The sequence below is a fragment of the Myotis daubentonii genome, chromosome 1 (assembly GCF_963259705.1).
Source record: "Myotis daubentonii chromosome 1, mMyoDau2.1, whole genome shotgun sequence".
Lineage (NCBI taxonomy): Eukaryota > Metazoa > Chordata > Mammalia > Chiroptera > Vespertilionidae > Myotis > Myotis daubentonii.
Genome location: NC_081840.1, coordinates 215,774,972 through 215,795,350, shown reverse-complemented (window position 1 = coordinate 215,795,350; position 20,379 = coordinate 215,774,972). Strand labels below are relative to the sequence as shown.

The following is a 20,379-nucleotide window of genomic DNA, read 5'->3' as shown; positions in this document are numbered from 1 at the left end:
GCTTTAAACTTTTTAATGGCAAGAAAAGAGACCTTAAACTTTCAGAGCTTTAAATCTTAGGTAGCAAATTAAATACTTAGCATTTTTCAAATCAATACTTTTACATTTAAGGATACATTTCAAATAAAATATAAGGCATTTTCAATTCATAGATTAACTTCTATCATCTAGACTTCATACTAGGCATACACAGATCAACATTTCAGTATTATAAATCTCAATACTTTTAGATGATTTGAACTTAAAAGTTTTAAGTTTCCAGCCAATAAGCCTGGCATAACTGCTAAATTACAAAATGGTCACAATTTTCCTGCTGGGGAAGTCAAGAAATTTCAAAAGAGCTACTTTAAATCGCCTTGAGAAACCAGCCTACATTTCTTTCTCAGGTTCATCTCCGCCATTTTTAAGGCCAAAACAGTCTCCGGTTTTTATTCTGTACACAGCAAAAGGTCAAGTTCAGCTGAAAACTATGCGCACTCGTTTTTAAACTGGCCTTTTCCCTTTACATGTGCACAGAAATCCCGGATGCATTTATGAATTTGTAAAAGCTTTAAGTCATTAGCTGGAAAAAAAGGATAAAGATGGCAAAGATGAGGTGAAAAAGTGGCTTTCTTGGGGAGTGACATCCATATTGGATGGCCACATGAGCTTCCCCCACCTCCTTGTTCCTTAGGGGGAATATTCAGGAATGGTCTGGCATTTACTCTTTTTATTTTATTTATTTTTCAATTTTTATTTATTTTTATTTTTCAAGGAAAGAAAATATTTTTTAAGATAAAGAATCATTGGCAGTTGCTGAGAAATTCCTTTAATCCTTTCCTACTTGGTTACGAGTAGTTTACACGTGGAGGCAGAGGAGGTTCAGATGGTATTCTTAGAGACTCGCACCCTTCCACTCCAGGCTGTAAGGCTGTGGCTGCACCCCACTTAGACATTCTTAAACTCTCCTGTGCTTAATCAAGGCCATCACCAATTAAAATAGGAATTTTCTCTGGACTTTTTGCTGAGTATTGGTCACACAACTGCTTTCTAACCTTTTCCCAGGTTTCACCAACAAAGCTTAAGAAAGAAATCAAGAATTTGACTACAATTAACAGAGCATAGTTTAAAGCATTTTTTGAGGATTACCCACGTTTTACACCTGGCTATTTCATATCAATTCACAACAATACACTCCCCTTACCTTATTCCTTTAAATCTGTGTGCACACGCTTCTTGGAGTGACCCCCTCGCTTTCTTCTTTTGCCTCCATACTCAGTCCCTGTTGGGAGGCGCCAAATGTGGGGGGCTGTTTCTCTCTTTTCCATGTTCCGCATGGAAAAGGAAACAGTCCATTTGCTGAGTGGAGGAGCTGGGGGTTAAGAAATTAAAGAAAGACCAAGATGCAGAAATAGATTTTAAGCTGGGGCCAGGTGGGCACCATCCTCTCTGATGGAGAGGCGGCAAAAGGCGGGCTGAGCCACACAGCAGGTTTATTTTAAAGGCCTAGATTTACATATCTAGTTCCGCCCCTGCCTGATTAACATGCCCAGCCTTATTGGGGAAGCATGTTCCCAGGGCGTGGCTCTGCCTATGCTCTGAGTTCAGCTGACAATAATTATAAGAAAATGCCTAGGTGCTTCCCAGGCGGCCCTCTACATACAAAAGCAATATTTTTTTTTTAAAGTACACATTTGCTGATTTAAAACTTCTATAAAGATTGGTTTTCTATCACTTCATACAATAGTTATACAAACAAAACATTACTACAATAGTTTGGGCATATACTGGTACTTCTTCCCAAATCTATGCTTTAGACTAGTTTCTCCTCACTTAGTTTTTACCCACTATCTCCATGAGAGTATGAAAAAGACTTCTAAGATAATTGCTGCTTTTATTAAATTTAATATATTGGATAACATTGGTTAATACAATTATACAGGTTTCAGGGATACAATTCTATGATACAACATCTGTATATTGTATTGTGTGTTCACCAACACAAATCAAGTCTCCTTCCATCATCATTTATCCCCCCTTTTCCCTCTCCCACGTCTCCCCACCCACTTTCCCTCTGATAATCACCACACTGTGGTCTGTGTCTACGAGTGTGTTTTTTCTTTGCTTAATTCCTTCATCTTTTTCACCCAGTCCCTCACCCCAATAGTTGTCAATCTGTTTTCTGTATCTAAGAGTCTGCTTCTATTCTGTTTGTTAGTTTATTTTGTTCATTAGATTGCACATGTAAGTAAAATCATATGGTACCCTTCTTTCTCTGACTGGCCTAACCCACCTGGCATAACACTCTCCAGGTCCGCATTGCTGCTTTTTTGAAAAAATCACAATGGAGAAAACAGAAAAGCAAATAGCACATGGAGCAAAATTAATCACTTATAATTTGGGTTTTAATTTTCAAATGATAAACAGCTCTCAGTCTGATACTATTTTAGAAAGAATGAGGGGAATACATTTTATATAATTAAATGTTCCCCCAATTTTGTAAGTTTCATAAACATAATATAAATAAGTTTGGGGAAAATAATATACAAGCATGATTTAAGTTATAATCTTCACAAAAACAGATTAAATTTAATCCTAATTAAGTTGTACATATATTGGCATAATGGTCAGTGAAGATTTCACAAAATAAGTAATTCCCACTATTCTCAAAAAACAAGGACATTATTATGCTTTTGATATGTTTAATAATATTTGTTTCGTGTATCAAGAGAGATACTAGGAAAAATTCCCTTTATAGGCCTCAAGATACTTGATACCACCATGAAGTGATTCACTTTTAACTTAGGTAACAGATGGAAGTCATAAATAGAGATTTTTGGCTATTGTTAATAACAAGGTACACAAATGTTTCCTTGAAAAACTGAAATTGTAAAATGCGGGAGGGTTTATTATGGTCAATGGTAAATTTTTTATGGTTGATGTCTCATAAAATTCTGGTTTGGGGTCTGGGTCTATTGTTTTCCTTTGAAAAACAGATTCTTCCCCAAATCACTTGAAACCTGTAGTCTGTACATTATAAATAGGATAGTGTTATTTTGTTATAATAGACTAAATTTAAGCACAACAATTGTGCTTCCATGAAAAGAGTGTAACGGGGCTATGATAACATAATTTGAAATGTTATATTAAGTACCTGAATGTTCCATGAGTGAAGAATTGGCTCCTCTAATCCAGAGAAAAGCTTCTCAACTTTGGCACTGTTAACATTTTGGACTGGATTGTGTGACCTGTCCATTTTAAAATATTTAGCAGCATCTCTGAAAATAATATATATATATATATCTCCAGATATTACCAGTTAGAAGTACCCAGGTTGAGAACTACTGCTTTTTATTTAAAAAATCTCTAAGCCACCCCACTAGCCACTTAGAAGAACATGCCTTCAAGCTCTCTCTCTTAGAGACCTTTGGGGAATAGGGCATGTTTTCTTACTTGATGTCAGGGCTGCTACCCATCAGGGAGCCCCTAGTGAAATTGCTGCCTTTTCTAAAGTGACAAAGCTGTGCTACTTTGCTCACGAACTCACTACCAAGCAATGGCCAACTCTTCTTCTCTACAGACATCAAGAGTCTTAAGTCAGGAGAATGTTCTCTTTCACCTTTTCCCCAAAGCCCTAATGTAGATGGAGGTAGCAACTGCATTTGCCTTATTCCATCTATGTTTTCTGTTAATAGCCACATCATTAGAGAGATAAATCTACTCTTGTTAATTTGCAAACTGGCTCCCTGTACACAGAGGGCAAAGAGAGACCAAAGAAAGAGGCCACCGACTCAAGATTGGGAGGTGGCAGGTTTAATAAGGAAGAAAACTTACTTGTAAGGCTTGTCTTGGACAAACAAAATGTAGTTTTCAACATCCACCCACCAGTATCTTAAAAGTGTGTATAGATGCCTTCACTGGATTCAGTCATATAATCAGTCCAGGTGATCTCAACAGCACTTTCCTCTCTCAGAGGTACTGTAGTTATAAGGTTGTGTCCTTAAAATGACTGCTAACATGGGAATAGAAGGCAGGACATACATTCCCAGGTCAGAGGAGGAAGCACAGAGCCTCCAATTGACCTGGTCCAGCTCGCAAGTCAATGGTGGTCATGTCCTCTCAATGAACTCCTCCAACAGCTCTTTTTTCATCTTTGATCCTAAAAGACCAATCTTTACCTAATTTCCTTTAAAGACCCTTGTTTGTTAATAAGCTATATTTGTTTACATTTTATATTCATTTAAAAGACCATGGTGGCATGTCCTTCAAGTATCCAAATGATGTTAGAGAATTTTGATCACATGTCACCATAGGTCCCAAAATTTCTGCCCTGGAGAAAAAATATAAATAGGAACAGTATACAATCCCACATACAGACGATTCAGCCAGCTTCAGACATGGCTGAGAGAGGGCCAGGTCAACAAGAAGGTAAACCTTCTCATCCATCCCCAATGCTAAACAAGCAGCCACAGGTCTGGGTCTACAGAATTCAGGCAGAGGGCACACATAGCGAGAAGAGTATCTAGATATTGTTTGGTATTCAATTTGTTAGGAAAAACTTACTGAATTAATGTTGTCCAATCCTTATTTGTTAGTGTTGCATCAGTAGCTTTTGCTGAATAAAAGAAGCATCCAGAAACTTAACAATTTGAAAGGATAAGCATTTATTTAGCTCTAGGTTTTGTGGGTTGATTATTAGGGCTACACTTACTGGGTGTTTCTCCTTCTGGTGTAAAGTGGACTCATTCATTCACTTCTGATCCTTTGCAGTTCAGCCAGCTCTGATTCTATGAGTTGGCTGGCTGTAAGTTGGGGTGACCAGAGCAATAGGACCTACTGTCTCTCATTATCCAACCAGATAGCTTGTGCTTGTTTACATGCAAGATGTCCTGAGTCCAAAGCTGAGAACATCCACAACATTTCCTCTATCAGACACTCTTGGTCAAAGCAGGTCATGGACAAGCACAGATTCAAAAGATTGTGGTATAGATTCCATCTCTTTTTTGCTGTTGTTGTTGAAAGTATTGCATATAGTATTACATATTTCCTTTTCCCCCTATTGACCTCCCCCTGACCACCCTCTCCTGGCACATGCCCTCACCCCCCTAGTGTCTGTGTCCATTGGTTATGCTTATATGAATGCATACAAGCCCATCTCTTGATAGGAGGTATTATAAAATACTTTGGACATTTTTAAAAAGAACTTATTGTAAGTGCTCCGAATTTTGTTAATTTTGCTTAAAAATAACTAAACTAAGTACTTTCAGAAGGGAAATAGCCTTAATTTCAATAAGCCTTAGAACACTGGTTCTATGGTATTTATGATATAGGATTGTGCAGTGTTTATAAATTACTTTCTAATGCCTGTAAAAGGGCAATGCTTTGTGCAAAATTGACTACCAAGTCTTTTTTATTCTTGATTTTTCCTAATTTATTTTTCCTACCCAAATTCTTGATACTCGAATGTCTTCTGATGGTAGAACAGAAGTAATATCCTTTGCTTTTATGAAATTGAATGAAAATTTTACTATATACATCTACAGTTTATTATAATAGTGGTCTATAGAGTAATTTCCCTTTAAAGAAAATTATGATTCAATTAATGTGCTCAAAATCTTGTAAATAATTTTTTGGTTAATTTTCAGATAGCATATGCTCTGAGAATATGTAACTACATAGCTTTCTCTCTGCCATGTCAACAATTATAAGCACTTTGCTTCTGGTTTATCTCCATAACTTTTAAGATATAAAATATGAATTATATCATTATGTATGGTATCTGTGTATTTGCCAACATACTAATCACAAAGAAGATTTTCCTTATTAACATAAAATGACCAAAATATTTGTATAAAATTGTATATTTTTCATCTTTGCTAATCTATAATCATATTAAATTTGCTAATCTATAATCATATATTACACACTTTTATCTCGAAGAGAGGAGATGTGTTTACAAAGATACTATAGTTATAAGGCTGTGGCATTGGCAGAGCCACATCCTGAAAACATACTGTGCCAGAGACTGGTACATTGTCAGCCTGACCCTTAGTTCAGGTGCCAGGGGGTGGGTTCAGCCAGGCGCAAGGAATGGACGCAGTTATCCGGACTTAGCCAGGAGTGATGATTACAAAGAAGCCACAAGGATGAAAAATTATAGCTTGATCTTTAACCATGATTTCTCATAATTTCCTTTGTTTTAAACTCTAGTAAAACTTCCTGGAATTACAACTGTATAAAATAAACACGCTGCACCGGCTTTGGGTCACTGCCTCTCCACCATAGGGCCAGCTGTTCCTCCAGGTCCCAGCTTTCCCTACTGTCTTTGTGTCTGTCTCTTTAATTTTCTCAGTCCCCCATCGCCCCTACTCAGGACTCATGTCCACTCTCTAGCCGCACTGGACGTGGTCCAAGAGAGAAATACTTAATATTGTAATATTTACTGAACAATAAAATAGACTAATAAATAGTAGATGTTTTACAATGATAAATAATTATCCTTGTTGTAAATTGAAGAACCACCCTCTATTCTGTCTCTTGAATACATGATTCTAAAATATTTGTGGCAAATAAAATATATGTCAAGTAGGTACTTGAAAATTCATCTTCTCAGCTACTTTCTTTGAGCAAACATGGTTGGATTATTTATAATCTTAGAGACACCAATGACTTTCAGTTATGTCTTGTTTATATTTATGTGATTTTAACAAAATCAAGAGTTGAAAATATTAATGTAAAGTTGATTCAACTAAAGAAAAAATAATTAAAAGGCTAATCAGTATTATTGACAGTAACACAAACTATACTTTTATGACTCACATGGTAATTATTCAATAACTAGAGGCCCAGTGCATGAAATTCGTGCACTGGGGAGGGGGGTGCGGGTCCCTCAGCCCAGCCTGCACCCTCTCCAATCTGGGATCCCTCAGGGGATGTTGGCAGTTGGACATCCCTCTCACAATCCGGGACTGTTGGCTCCCAACTGCTCGCCTGCCTGATTGCCCCTAACTGCTTCTGCCTGCTAGCCTGATCACCCCCTAAACACTCCCCTGCCAGCCTGATCACCCCCTAACCACTCCCCTGCCAGCCTGATCAATGCCTAACTGCTCCCCCGCTGGCCCAATCTCCCCCAACTGCCCTCCCCTGCTGGCCCATTTGCCCCTAACTGCCTTCCCCTGCTGGCCTGGTCTCCCCTAACTGCCCTCCCCTGCTGGCCTGGTCTCACCTAACTGCCCTTCCCTGCAGACCTGGTTGCCCCCAACTGCCCTCCACTGAAGGCCATCTTGTGGCTGTGGGTGCCACCATCTTTGAGGGCGTGGCAGCCAATTATCATATTTCCTCTTTACTGGATAGGATGCCTCTCATAACATGGTGAAGAAAATGAAGCCCAGAGTTACAATGTATAGAACTATTAAGAGTATTTCCTATGTATTGACACATCTCTGATTTTAATGATAGTGTCTAAAATTAGAAACTGTTAAGTTATAGCTTCAGTTTGTTAGATATTTAATACAATGTTTTAAGAATAAATTACACACATTACTTTTTTAGCTCAGTGTACATTCTGTTTTGCCAAACATGTTAAGTACTTCTAGAAATCAAATAGAAGATTATTTCAATTATAGAGAGAGTGGTTAGGTAAGGTCAGCCAAGTATCCTGATAAAGAGATAAAGGATTAGTCTCTGACTTTAGGAAGTACCTACTCCAATGCAGAAATCAGAGAAGTATCAGATGATGATAAATCATTAAAATCATGTCCCTGTGACAAGAATCATGGGCTTCAGTTACTTTTTCCACTTGTTCATTTGGAGTGCAACTACCTCCTTTCCACACCTTTATCTCATTAAAGGTTTCATAATGCAGTCCCCACCTTGGTTTCTTTGGACATATTTCTCTGACACCATTGAGGACTGATTCAGTGTCCCATCTCTGTGTCCAGATACTATGTTAAACTTTCCAAAGGCATATGATATTGGAGTACAGTGGGCTTGTGTGTGTATTTAAGTGTGGGTGTTTAACATTTTTAAAAAACTTTTCTGACACAATAGCACTGCCTTCAAGAAAATGCTCTGCTGGCCATCAATTGCCATTAGAAGAAAACCCAAACAACTTTTTCACTGCCGACTTGAGCCCATCCTGTCCGCCATAAAGCCCTTCATTGTTTTCTTCAATCCCACTAACATTTTCCTCTCTTTCTTTTCCTTTTGTCCCCTCTTTCTCTTTCCCTTCTTTCCTTCCTTCCTTCTTCCTTCTATCCTTCATTTCTCTTTTCTTTATTTCTTCAAACACTTCAAGCCACTCTCCACTTTATAATCGGTACAATATTTTCTCTAAGCCTGCAGTGTCTTCTTCGTATTGGCATGTCTTAAAATACAACAACCACGCTAAAGAACATCATTCAGAACACTTGCTCTGAAGCCACCATGGGAACTTTCTCAAGCAGTTCTCTATCCCACTACCCCATTTTGCTTCATTTCTAACTTTTTTTAATGTTCTAAAATAAGCTTATTTCATTTTGAGTGTATCTCCATCAATTAGAACATAGCTTTTATTTTTTTAATTAATTAATTTATTTTTAATCCTCACCTGAGGATATTCTTCCATTGATTTTTAGAGAGAGTGGAAGAGAGAGGGAAAGACAAAGAGAAATATCGATGTGAGAGAAACAGATGGATCGGCTGCCTGATTGGTTGCCTCTCACACAAGCCCCAACCAGGGCCCAGCCCCTATATGACCAGAATTGAACCCAGGACCCTTCAGTCTGCAGGCCGACACTCTATCCACTGAGCCAAACTGGCTAGGGCAGAACCTAAGTTTTTAGAAAGCAGATTCCCAGCCCTTTCGTATCGAGTAAATGCTCAATGAACACATACATACATAGATTTGTATTTTTGAATGACTAACCTTTTTCTATCAATAGATAAACAAATATATTCATGTGGGTTGGAGAGGGGAGACTCTCTGAATCACTTATTTCATATCTATTTCTTAAATAATGGTTGGTTTGCTCCCAGAACATATCTAAGCTAATATTATACTCCCCTATGTGTGGGGGAAGTTTACTATCACTTCACTAAATGCCTCACTCAAATCTCCTTTATCTTAAAAATGTTTAGATAGCTGCTGTGTTACATATGGCGGGAAAAAGGATAGCAAAAACTGCAAGCTACTTGGTTTATTGCCTTCCAAGTCAGTTATATTTTTCAATTTAAATGTGAGAGATAATCAATACACTGGAATGTATTCCAAGTGTGTTTTCAAAACAGCAAACTGCAAATGTGATATGACCTGAGGCTGGAGAAGCCGTGAGTGTGTGGGTATCAGTCGATTTCAGTAACATCACTGAGCAGAAGCAGCAAGAGGAATTCTGAAAGCTGGGAATGCAGCTTTTTCAGTAGATGCATTCTAAGCCTCAGGCAGGTCCTGCTTTTTCTCTTCCCAAACTACTGAAGCATCTTGTCAAATGTCATTCACCATCTTACAGTAATTTGACTTTATTTATTTACCATGGCTATTGCTACTTAGGCTTGAGCTAACCCCTACGAGGAAAGCATTTTGAACAGAGACAGTAAATTATTACAAGTTATGAGTCACTGTAGGTTCTGAGAGAAGAAAAAAAAGTATCTATTTCACTCAAGAAATAACTTATGCGTTAGGAGAATTGGATCAATTTTCTTCAGGAAACATAAAGTGTTATTTTAGCTAACTGCTCAGACATTTTCCAAATAATAAAATTTATTCTACAAAGCCTTTCATGACATATAGTCCTATTCTTCTTTTCTTTAAATTTCTTAGGCTTTTTATGAAGGTTTTCTATCAGCTTCACTATAGTCTCCCTTTGATTCATTTACTCATCAATAAATGTTTATTGTGAAATTAACAAGTACCAGGTACTCATCTATACTGGTGAATTAAGCAAGTCCCTAGCCTTGCAGAGCTTATGTGCTATAGGAATTCATTAGCTAGCTTTTAAGCAACAGTTATTACGTTCCAGCATTCTTCTCAGTGCTTCAGTGGACACTATTGTTACTATCATTTCCCATTTGAAAGAAAAGGAAAGTAAAGCTCAGGCATGTAAATCACTTTTTTCAAGGTCACCAAGCTGGTAAGTCATAAAAATGAGATAGAAATAGTTTGTCCACGTCTATGTGTTTAGCTGCCACGTTATTTGGCTCTTTTAAGAGGAGACTCTTTAATACTTATGTCTATGCTACTCATATGCTTCCTAGTGTTTTTAAATAAGCTTATTGTTTTAATTACAAAAACATAATAACTTCCAGAAAATCTTAAAAATGTAGAAAACACTCATGTTAACACCATGTTATAACTATTATTCTCTGAATATTCATATATGGTTCAATCTGTAAACATTTTTAATAATAATGCATGAGCATAACCATTCCCTACCTTTTTCATTTTATAATTTATTATCTATAATAATAAAAGGGTAATATGCTAATTAGACCAGACGTCCTTCCTGATGAAGCTGGGGTAGGAGGGAAGCCAGCCCGCATCCCGGGTGCCTGCCAGTGTCTGTAGGAGGGAGGCCTGGGTCTTGGGTGCCGGAGGGAAGCCGGTGCTGGCAGGTGGGGGAAGGAAGGCCTACTCTTGTATGAATTTTCATGCATCAGGCCTCTAGTATTTTTATAATGCTATATTGAGTTGATAATAATTATTTTATAGGCTGTATAAATCCGAGTTGATATATAATTATATATAATATATATACTGGTTGTTGACACTCTCATTGACAGATATTTTACTCCATTGAGGGGAATAAAACCACAATTTTATCACATAAAATAACACTTTGGAATTTTAATTCCAATTAAATTAATCACATAAAAATTATGTAACGTGTTTATGGTAGCCAGTCTTTCCTGTACTATGATTTGTCTGGAAAAATGTACTTTAACATGTATTACTGATATCCTACCATTCACCATTCTTAATAAGACTTAAGAATATTGAATTGGCAGGAAACAGTCTCCAAGTTTAAGAAGCTGCTAATTCAGTTTGGGACAACAGAATCTAAAACAATGTGAGAGATAGGAGCATATAAACTGGCATCTAGCCCTGCCGGGAGCCGGTCCATCCTTGCTGTTTCAAGGGACCTGGCATATATGGCATACGGTTCTTAATATGTTTGCTCACCTTCTTGGCGCTGTGTTTTAACCAAAGTCACCTCTCCGAGAAAGGTTGAATCCCCAGGTAGGGATTTTCCCCTGAAGTTAGGGAGGGAATAAAACCCCTCAAGTAAGTGCCAGGCGGGTAATTAATCCCTTTAACTACGAACAATCATGCTTAAACTACATAATCTTTTCTCCCTGGAATGGAGATAAGAAACGCCCTAACCTTTGTAATAGAGATTGATAGGATTGAATCAACTGGTATAAATACAGTTGTAACAAGACAGAAACACTCAGAACTCAGAACACAGAACTAAGGACACAGGGCTTGGAAGACAGGACCAAGAGAGACAGAGCCTAGGCACAGAACCTACACAGAACGTTCTCTAGAGACAGAAGAACTTCGCTGGCGAGAGCATGCCGGAGGATCCTGGAGAGGGACTGGCCTCGGAGCCTAGAGACAGAGCCTAGCAGGAGAACATGGCAAGGGATCCTGGACTGAACCTGACTACAGAGATTGGCAGGAGAACCTGACTGGAACCTGGACACTGAACCTGACTGGAGAGCCTGGACAGAACCTGGCTGGAGAACCTAGCGAGGGAACATGGCTACAGAACCTCGCTGGAGATCTGAAGCAGAACCTCTCTGGGGATCCAGACCAAAACTTGGCTGGAGATCCAGGCTAGAGATCCTGGCTAGGCTGCTGATCAACTGAACGCTGTCTCCGTGTCCTTCCTTCTTCGCCGACTCCGTCTACGCCTTTGGGAACCCCTGGACCTGTTGGGGTTGGACCCCAACATAGCCCTACCTGGTTTGGCTCACTGGATAGAGTGTCGGCCTGGGAACTTAAGTGTCCCTGGTTTGACCGGTCAAGGGCATGTACCTTGGTTGCAGGCACTTCCCCAGTAGGGGTTGTGCAGAAGGCAGCTGATCATTGCTTCTCTCTTATAAATGTTTCTAACTCTCTTTCCCTCTCCCTTCCTCTCTGTAAAAAATCAATAAAATATATTTTTTAAAAAAGGCATCTAGTTTACTAATGTGGTGCTAATGAAATGGGTGGGACAGAAAGGGCTTCTGGACAGGGTGTCACTTACACAGGGGTTTAAACGGGGCTGGAGATTGCTTGTTTCGGATAGTGTATTAGTCTGTTCAGGCTGCTATCACAATATACCACAGACTGAGTAGCTTAAACCACAGATGTTTATTTTCTCAAATTTTTGGAGGCTGGACGTCTAAGATCAAGGTGCCAAGAGTTGGTTTCTGCCGAGACCTCTCTTCCTGGTTTGTAGATGGTCTCCTATGGCTGTGTCTTCAGAAGGCCTCTTCTCTGTGTGAACTCAGAGAGATAGAGATCTGTTATCTTTCTGCTCATAAGGACACAAATCCTTTGGTATTAGGGTTCCAACTCATGACCTCACTTAACTTAATTAGCTAAAGGCTCTGTCTTCAAATGCAGTCACATTGGGGGTAAAGACTTCATATAAATTTCAGGAAGACAAAGTTCCGTCAGTAACAGATGAAGAGGAGGAGAGTAGGGATAACTAAGAGTTAAGTCCAGAGAAAGGAAATGTATAGAGATAGAATAAACTGTCCATTTAAAAAATAATTTTTTTAAATTTATGAGAAAGATAAGAGACTATTATAACATATCATCTAAGAAGAGATCCAATGGAAACTTCCAAAAAAATTAACAAGATCAATTTGATCAAATCACTTAAAACAAAATAGAAAATCAGTTGTTTAACAGCATTTCTGGTTTTTAGATTTGTTTACAGACAGGGTCAAACATGAATAATGAACTTACTTGATTATAAATTCATTCTGAATAATCTGCTCTTAATATTTTTGCAAAGATAATAATAAAATCGTATTTATAGAATGTAGAGAAGACCATATATGGGGAAGGGAAGATAGATTGTTGACAAATATGTATATCCAACAGAAGTCTCTATAGAAAGTAAAAGTTTGTCAGGAGCATATTCTTTCTTTTTGGCCAACATCTGGACAAACAGATTGATAAAGTGAAAATATAAAATGTATCTTCAACATATTACAGTGCTGTACAAACATCTTAAAAGGCCACCTGATTTTTTGATATATGAAATTTCTTAGTATATTGAGGAGATAGATTTCATAAAATATTCCTTTGCGGACCTGCAATATAGGTTAATATGACAGCAAAATTTTGGACATATTCTCAGAGAATAAAAAATGATCTTTTATAAAATTTAACACCCTGATTTATAAAACAGCTGGAGATAGTAAACTGTAATAAATTAATCTATTGTGAATTATGAAATTATTAATACAGCTCGACTTAAACATCTGTGGTTCACGGAAATTACTTGGAATTATTTATCAGTGCCATTTCCCCTTCCTGCCTTCCCTAACCACATTTGATGAATAGGGTTGGCATATCTTTGTCATTACATAGGGAAACATATGGCTCAGGGTTTAAAAGTTAAATTACATGAATATTTATAAATACAGTCAAAAACCCAGAAATTCTAAAATATTTAAATGATTGAGACTTGGTGTTCAACTTGAAAGCGAGAGAAAATGTGGGATTTAAAATAGCTACTATTTCATAATTTATTATTAATTGCTACACTGTGCTAACAGCTTTAATGCATATATTTAATTTAACTGTTCAAACATTTTATAAATAAAGATAGAGTAACTCACTAATATTCACATTGCTAGTAAGTTATGAAACCAAAATTTGAAACCTAGTATACCTGATTCACAGTTCCAGGTATATCTTCCTCATCTAGATAACTGGAAAAATGTGCCATGTCTTCTTCCCTGAGTGGAAATAATGAGAAAATTGTATCATTTAAGTTGTTGTAATATTATTTCTTCAGATGTGGTTGGTTTACCCCCTCATCCCATTAGCTGTCTGTATGAGGGACACAAATACTGTAAGTCTAAAAAGAAGCCAGATGAAAAGCTGCTGGAGAGTTCCCTGTTGCCACCAACACGGTACCCAAAGCTTTCAAGGTGGAAACACTTTATTTTTACCTATCTCAAATGATGATTCAACCTGCGGCACTTAGTACAGTGAAAACCTCTCAAATGAGTGGGATACAAAGTTCTTTGGACACCAGATGTTAAATCAGAAAAAAAGAAAATTTCTGGACAAATCCAATAAATTAAGTGATGGTGGTGCCATGGTTTTTTGTCATGGTTCAGAACAAGGAAGTCTGCAGATGGCGTACAGGGGAAAAGTCAAAGCTTGTACTTATTGAAATTGATGGACGATGGTAGTTAATATGAAAATAAACTCTCTTTTGCTCATTTTCTCACACCTTAATCCAATTCATTTGAGCCATTTCAAACAATGATTCTTAATGTTATTCCTCCTCCTTCCTTCATGTAAATTCATTCTAATGAGCATTTACTCCCAGATCAGAGCCAGGTCAACTGAAATTCATTTAGGTCCAACTTCAAGTACAAAACTCTTTTTTAAAATATAAACTCTACAGCTTAGATTTGAAGCAGCCCAATAAATGTCAAACTTATTCCCCACCAAATTTGGAAACAATTGAGATACACTCAGGATTTAGATAAAAGTAAATGCAAATAGAAGTTTTTTTATGGAAAGCACAGAATCAAAGGATGTTTTATAAATATGTGGCATCAATGAGATTCATGGTACTGAAATCCCATAGGCAACCATGGATAATGACAGATATATCTAGAGGGCTGGGACTTTTACTTTTTAATTAACTATATGACCAAAAACTGTATACTCTTTAAATTCATCTATATCAGAGGAAGAAAGGAAATGGACTAAATATGCATGCCCATGTATGGATCTCAAACCATCAATAAGAAAGTATTTTTTTCTTTAAGAAATGACAGAGAGGGTAGAGGTAATAAACAAGTTATTGCTGATTGCCCAGCCGGGGTTTCTCAGTGGTTGAGCATCAACCTATGAACCAGGAGGTCATGGTTCGATTCCCAGTCAGGGCGCATGCCTGAGTAGTGGACTCAATCCTTAGTGTGGCATATGCAGGAGGCAGATAATCAATGATTTTCTCTCATCATTGATGTGTCCATCTCTCTCTTCCTCTATGAAATCAATAAAAATGTATTTTTCCAAAGAGTGATTGCTGATTGATGTTTCTTCATAAGGAAAATATAATAAAAGAACAGAAACCCATGCAAATACTAGACTCATATTCAGTGCCTAAAAAGCTTCTGTTTTAACTTTTTCCTATATGTACTCTGAGAAGTATTCCAATTTCTCCTGAGACATGGGACCAACCTCTAAAGTAGAATTTAATAATCTCCTCAGATTATTCCCATGTTCTTTCCCAAATGGCTGAAGAGCCATAATCCAAGAAAGGGATACTTTGAAAGCAAAGCCAAAATAACGTCAGCCAGAACTAGCACAAAGGAGAAAAGATGAGGTCTTTCCTTCTGAGCTCATTGTCCGGCTACAGCTAAGACAGAATCATGGTAGCTGCATGACTAACCATAAAGTATACAGTGCCAGAAGCCGGTCCATCCTTGCTGCTTGACACAGTCTCTGCAGGGAAGGAACATCTGCACAGCATATGTTTCAAGGGACCTGGCATATATGGCATACTGTTCTTAATATGTTTGCTCCTCTTCTTAGAGCTATGAGTTTTGACCAAGGTCACCTCTCCAAGAAAGGTTGTTTCCCCAGGTAGGGATTTTTCCCTGAAGGTAGGGAGGGAATAAAACACCTTAACTAAGTGCCAGGTGGGTAATTAATCACTTTAACCATGAGCAATCACACTTAAGCTACATAATATTTACTTAGGATAATCTCTTTCAGTTACTTCCTTGTAGCTTAATATAACAATAGAGTAACCTTGGAATGGAGATAAGAAACGCCCTAACCTTTGGAAGAGAATTTATAGGATTAAAATCAACTGGTATAAATACAGATGTAAGAACACAGAACTTGGCCTTTTTGGTTTGAGAAGCAATCACTTCTCTTCCAGGATTGTTCCGAGCCAGGTGGACTGGCAGGCTCAGAGAGCAAGAGTCTCCAGGTTCCAGACACTGCCTCCACTTCCGAAAGTATTGGAAATCTTGTCTCCAGATTGCTGGAATTGACTTGCTCAACGGACTCATTCCCTCACAGTGGAGACAAAGAGAAGTAATACTTTGTGCTGAATCAAAGCATCGCGGAAAGAACCAGTGACACTCTGTCATTGAGCTTCCTAAGACTTCTGAAGGTAAGAAGTTAGAGGAGTATACATTTTCTTTTGAACTTTTATAACAAATATTTGCTCTAGTTCTGAAGTCCAGGACTGCTGGGGGTGTGAGTGACAAGTATTACAAGTGGCCTTATTCCAAGTCCAGAAATCCCTCAGCCAGATTCTTATTTTATACACAGTCCTGAAGTGACAGGAAACATACCAACTCAGTCCCTCTTAGTGTATATGGATGGACCGGAAGTTACTGGCAATTCTCTTGGCAGCCAGATGGAGCTAGATGATGCCATGTCACTAAAAGGGACCACCACTGTTCCTTTCAGAGCCACGCAAGAGAAGAGCATCATCCAAATCGAGGGCTACACGCCCTTGGACTGCATGTTCTGCAGGCAGACCTTCACCCACTCTGAAGACCTCAGTAAGCACGTGCTGCTGCAGCACCGGCCCATCCTCTGTGAGCCCTCAGTTCTGTGCGTGGAAGCAGAGTATCTCAGCCCTCTAGATAAAGGCCAGGTGCAAACAGAACCCCCCAAGGACAAGAGTGGCAAAGAGAATGAAGACCTGAGCTGTGAGGTGTGTGGGCAGACGTTCAGAGTTGCGTTTGACCTGGCGATCCACATGAAGAAACACAAGGACTCTTTCACCTATGGGTGTCACGTGTGTGGACGGAGGTTCAAGGTGCCCTGGTTTCTGAAGAGCCACATGCGAACACACAGCGACAAGTCGGGGGACAAGAGCAAGCTGCAGCAGGGCTTGGAAAGCCCGGTCACCATCAACGAGGTTGTCCAGGAGCAGGCTGCGGAGAGCATCTCCTCTCCTGTCAAGATGTGCATGGTTTGTGGCTTCCTATTTCCAAATATAGAAAGTCTCATTGAGCACAGGAAGATACACACCAAAGACAAGGCTTCTGGTGACAGCAGTCCCCAGGCAGACTCTCAGCAGACGGGGATGTCAGCCCCAAGAGACGAGTTCCTGCAGTTCTTAAACCTCAGACCCAAAGCTCAGCCTGAAACCGGGAAGCAGCCCACCGGATGGATACCTCAGCTCGACCCATTCACCACCTGCCAGGCCTGGCAGCTGGCCACCAAGGGCAAAATCGCCATCTGCCGGGAGGCGAAGGAGCAGCCCAGGCAGGAAGGGAGCACCGACAATGATGATTCGGACAAAGAAAAGCTTGGAGAAGTCTGGAACGAGAGTAAAAGCCATCCCGAAGGTTCTGCAAAGTCCAGCTCCAGTAAGACCGGTTGTACAGGCCTAGCACAGGATAAGGAGAAGCCTAGACATGCCAACGGTGAAGTGCCTCCTGGGGACGCGGACCCCAAGTTGTCCAGTAAGAGTAAGAAGTCCACGCATTGCTCTGAGTGTGGCAAGGTGTTCAGAACCTACCGCCAGCTGGTCCTGCACTCGAGAGTCCACAAGAAGGACCAGAGGACAGATGCTGAGTCGCCCACCATGTCTGTGGACGGCCAGCAGCTCAGGACGTGCTCTCCAAACCTAGCCGGCACCCTGGATGAAAACGGAGCCACAGAGCGAGAAGGAGGCTCTGAAGATGGATTCGTGGACGGACTTCCCGAAGGCCTCCATCTGGATCAAAATGATGATGGAGGCAAAATAAAGCATCTGACATCCTCAAGAGAATGTAGTTACTGTGGAAAGCTTTTCCGCTCAAACTATGACCTCAACATTCATCTCAGAGCGCATACGGATGAAAAACCATACAAATGTGAATTTTGTGACTATGCTGCAGCCCAGAAGACCTCTCTACAGTATCACTTGGAGAGACACCACAAAGATAAGCAGGTCGATGTGGCCGCTGAGGTCAAGAGCAAAGGGAAAAACCAGGAAGCGGAAGATGTACTACTCATTGCCAACAGTGCGCAAACCAGAAATTTGAAAAGATTTTTCGATGGTGCCACAGATGTGAAAGGCAGCCCACCTGCCAAGAAACCTAAGGGGATGGCCCCTGCCTTTCAGAATGTTCTGGGCAGCACTGTCCTCTGGCCAGTGCACAAAGATACTCAGGATTTCAGGAAAAATGCAACTGAAGGTAGTGCTGATCAGCAAGGCAGACACTCTGTCCCTGCTTATTTGGACATGTTAAAGAACAGACCAGCGCCCGAAGCTCAGGCCATCAACCTCCCTCGCAGAGCAGAAGTGGCTGCTCCCCCTCATCCTCACCCAGATGCCACTGCCGCCCACAAGGACGAGGCTGGCCTCAAAGAGAAGGCAGAGGTGGCAGCAGACAGTAGAGTGGAGCCCAGCATGGACTGTCAAGAGAAACCTTTAAATTTAGCCCTCGGGGCGCTTCACAGTTGCCAGGCAATTTCTTTGAGCAAGAGTTTAATCCCAAGTATCACCTGCCCATTTTGTACTTTCAAGACCTTTTATCCAGAAGTTTTAATGATGCATCAGAGACTGGAGCATAAATACAATCCCGATGGTCACAAAAACTGTAGAAACAAGTCTTGGCTTAGAAACAGACCCACTAGCTGTCCACCACCTCTAGTGGGAGAAGACCTGCCTTCCTTGTCCAGTTTCCCCAAGCCCAAGGCCACCTTCCCAGCCCAGTCCAAGACCCTGCCATCCGAGAAGGGGAAGCCGGGCCCCGCAGGCCCAGGCAAGACCCCTCTGGCCTCAGGGACTGACTCTAGCACTTTAGCCCCCAGTAACCTGGAGTTGCACAGGCCACAGCCCAGCATCGGGGCGGAGGGGGCTCCAGCCGCCAGGCAGCAGCCCTCGGAGATGTTTTCTAAAAGCGGAGTTTCTCCTGTCCCAGAGAAGACCCAAAGGCCAGAGACGAAGTTCAAAGCCCCGGTGGTTTCCGTGTCCCAGCCCTCGAGCAGCAGCACCATCCATGGCTCGGCCGATTTCACAGCCAAGCACGATGGCCTGTGGGCGCCCCCGGGAAGAGACTACTTCTGTGGCCGCAGCGCAGGTGTTGCCGGCCTGGAGCTCGGAGAGCCGCTTCCCAAGAGGCCGAAAGCCGGGCCCTTCGTCCTGGATGCGGAGCAGCCGGGGCCCCACGACCAAAGGGTCCTTGACCTGCCCAAGTACCTGGTGGACCCCGGAACCACAGGGCTGCTGCCCCAGAAATACGAGTTCCCGCCGTTGAAGGTGCTGCCCTCCAAGCCGCCATTCCTGGCATCAGGCGAGATGGACTCCGAGGATGTGCTGACCATACACTAGCCCTGAGGCGGGCCCGGGCCGCTCTACACCTGCGCCCCGCGCTTCGCTGGAAGGAAAAAGGCCTGTGTCTTAGCAACATTGATCTAGCAGCATGCTTCCAAAGAGAAACTATGAGAATTTTATTGGGAATGCACATTCGCGGCCAAAGGACAAGAAAACTTGATTTCCTATTTTGGGGAAGAAAGGTCTTGATGGATGGATGTGTGCTCCATAAAGTTGAGTCAGTTCATCCTTCGAGAAAGTGAGCGGTGAAAGCGACTGAAATTTGCTGTGACTTCTGTACACACGCGCAAGGAACACCACGTGCTGCAAAGTGGTTCTGTTAACTTTTGTACCAAATAACAATAAAAACTATAGCTGGAACAGTTGAGTTGTGTACAAATGTAGACGGGAAATCTCTATTTTGTCCCTGAACAATATTTTTTTTTCTTTAGAATTGACCAAATAAGCAGAATTTTTGCATACTTGAGCGCTGCTGAAAAGAATCATTTGGGCTGGTGGTGGGTGGGGAGAAAGTATATAATGCTTGCACCTCAGGTAAAATCTGTACATATATAAGTTGTACCTGCTTGTTTCAATTCCCTGCGCCTCCTTTTCCTCATGTAGCTCCTCACTCTGAGCAGTTCCTGCTATTTGTGCGCTTTCCTTTAAGATGTACGTTTTAGAAAATTTTTTTGATGCTTTGCATTATGTTAAATTGTCCGCAGTTTGTTGTCTTAAAATTTGTTAATGGAAGTATTGATTCTCTGTGACTATTGCTGCGTATGTCAAGGTCAGCTACTCCGATTTGGTGCCCTTTTGTTACAAATGTAAGGGTGTCGCCCAGGAGGAGGCGCTCCATGGTCCCCTCTGGGGAGTGGGTGTCTGAGGGCAGTGCTTCCTCTCTGAGCAG

The 20,379-nt window shown here is 40.6% G+C and overlaps 1 protein-coding gene across 1 annotated transcript in view; it reads left to right on the top strand.

Annotated features, from left to right (window-relative positions):
• The window catches only part of LOC132241458 (zinc finger protein 217-like), a 38,020-nt gene extending 17,875 nt beyond the window's left edge, over positions 1-20,145 (top strand). The window contains 3 exon segments of the mRNA XM_059710249.1: positions 14,005-14,091; positions 16,421-19,525; positions 19,527-20,145. Of these exon segments, the coding sequence (XP_059566232.1) occupies positions 14,005-14,091; positions 16,421-19,525; positions 19,527-19,650 (3,316 nt within the window). The 3' untranslated portion in view covers positions 19,651-20,145.
• The last annotated feature ends 234 nt before the right edge of the window (positions 20,146-20,379 follow it).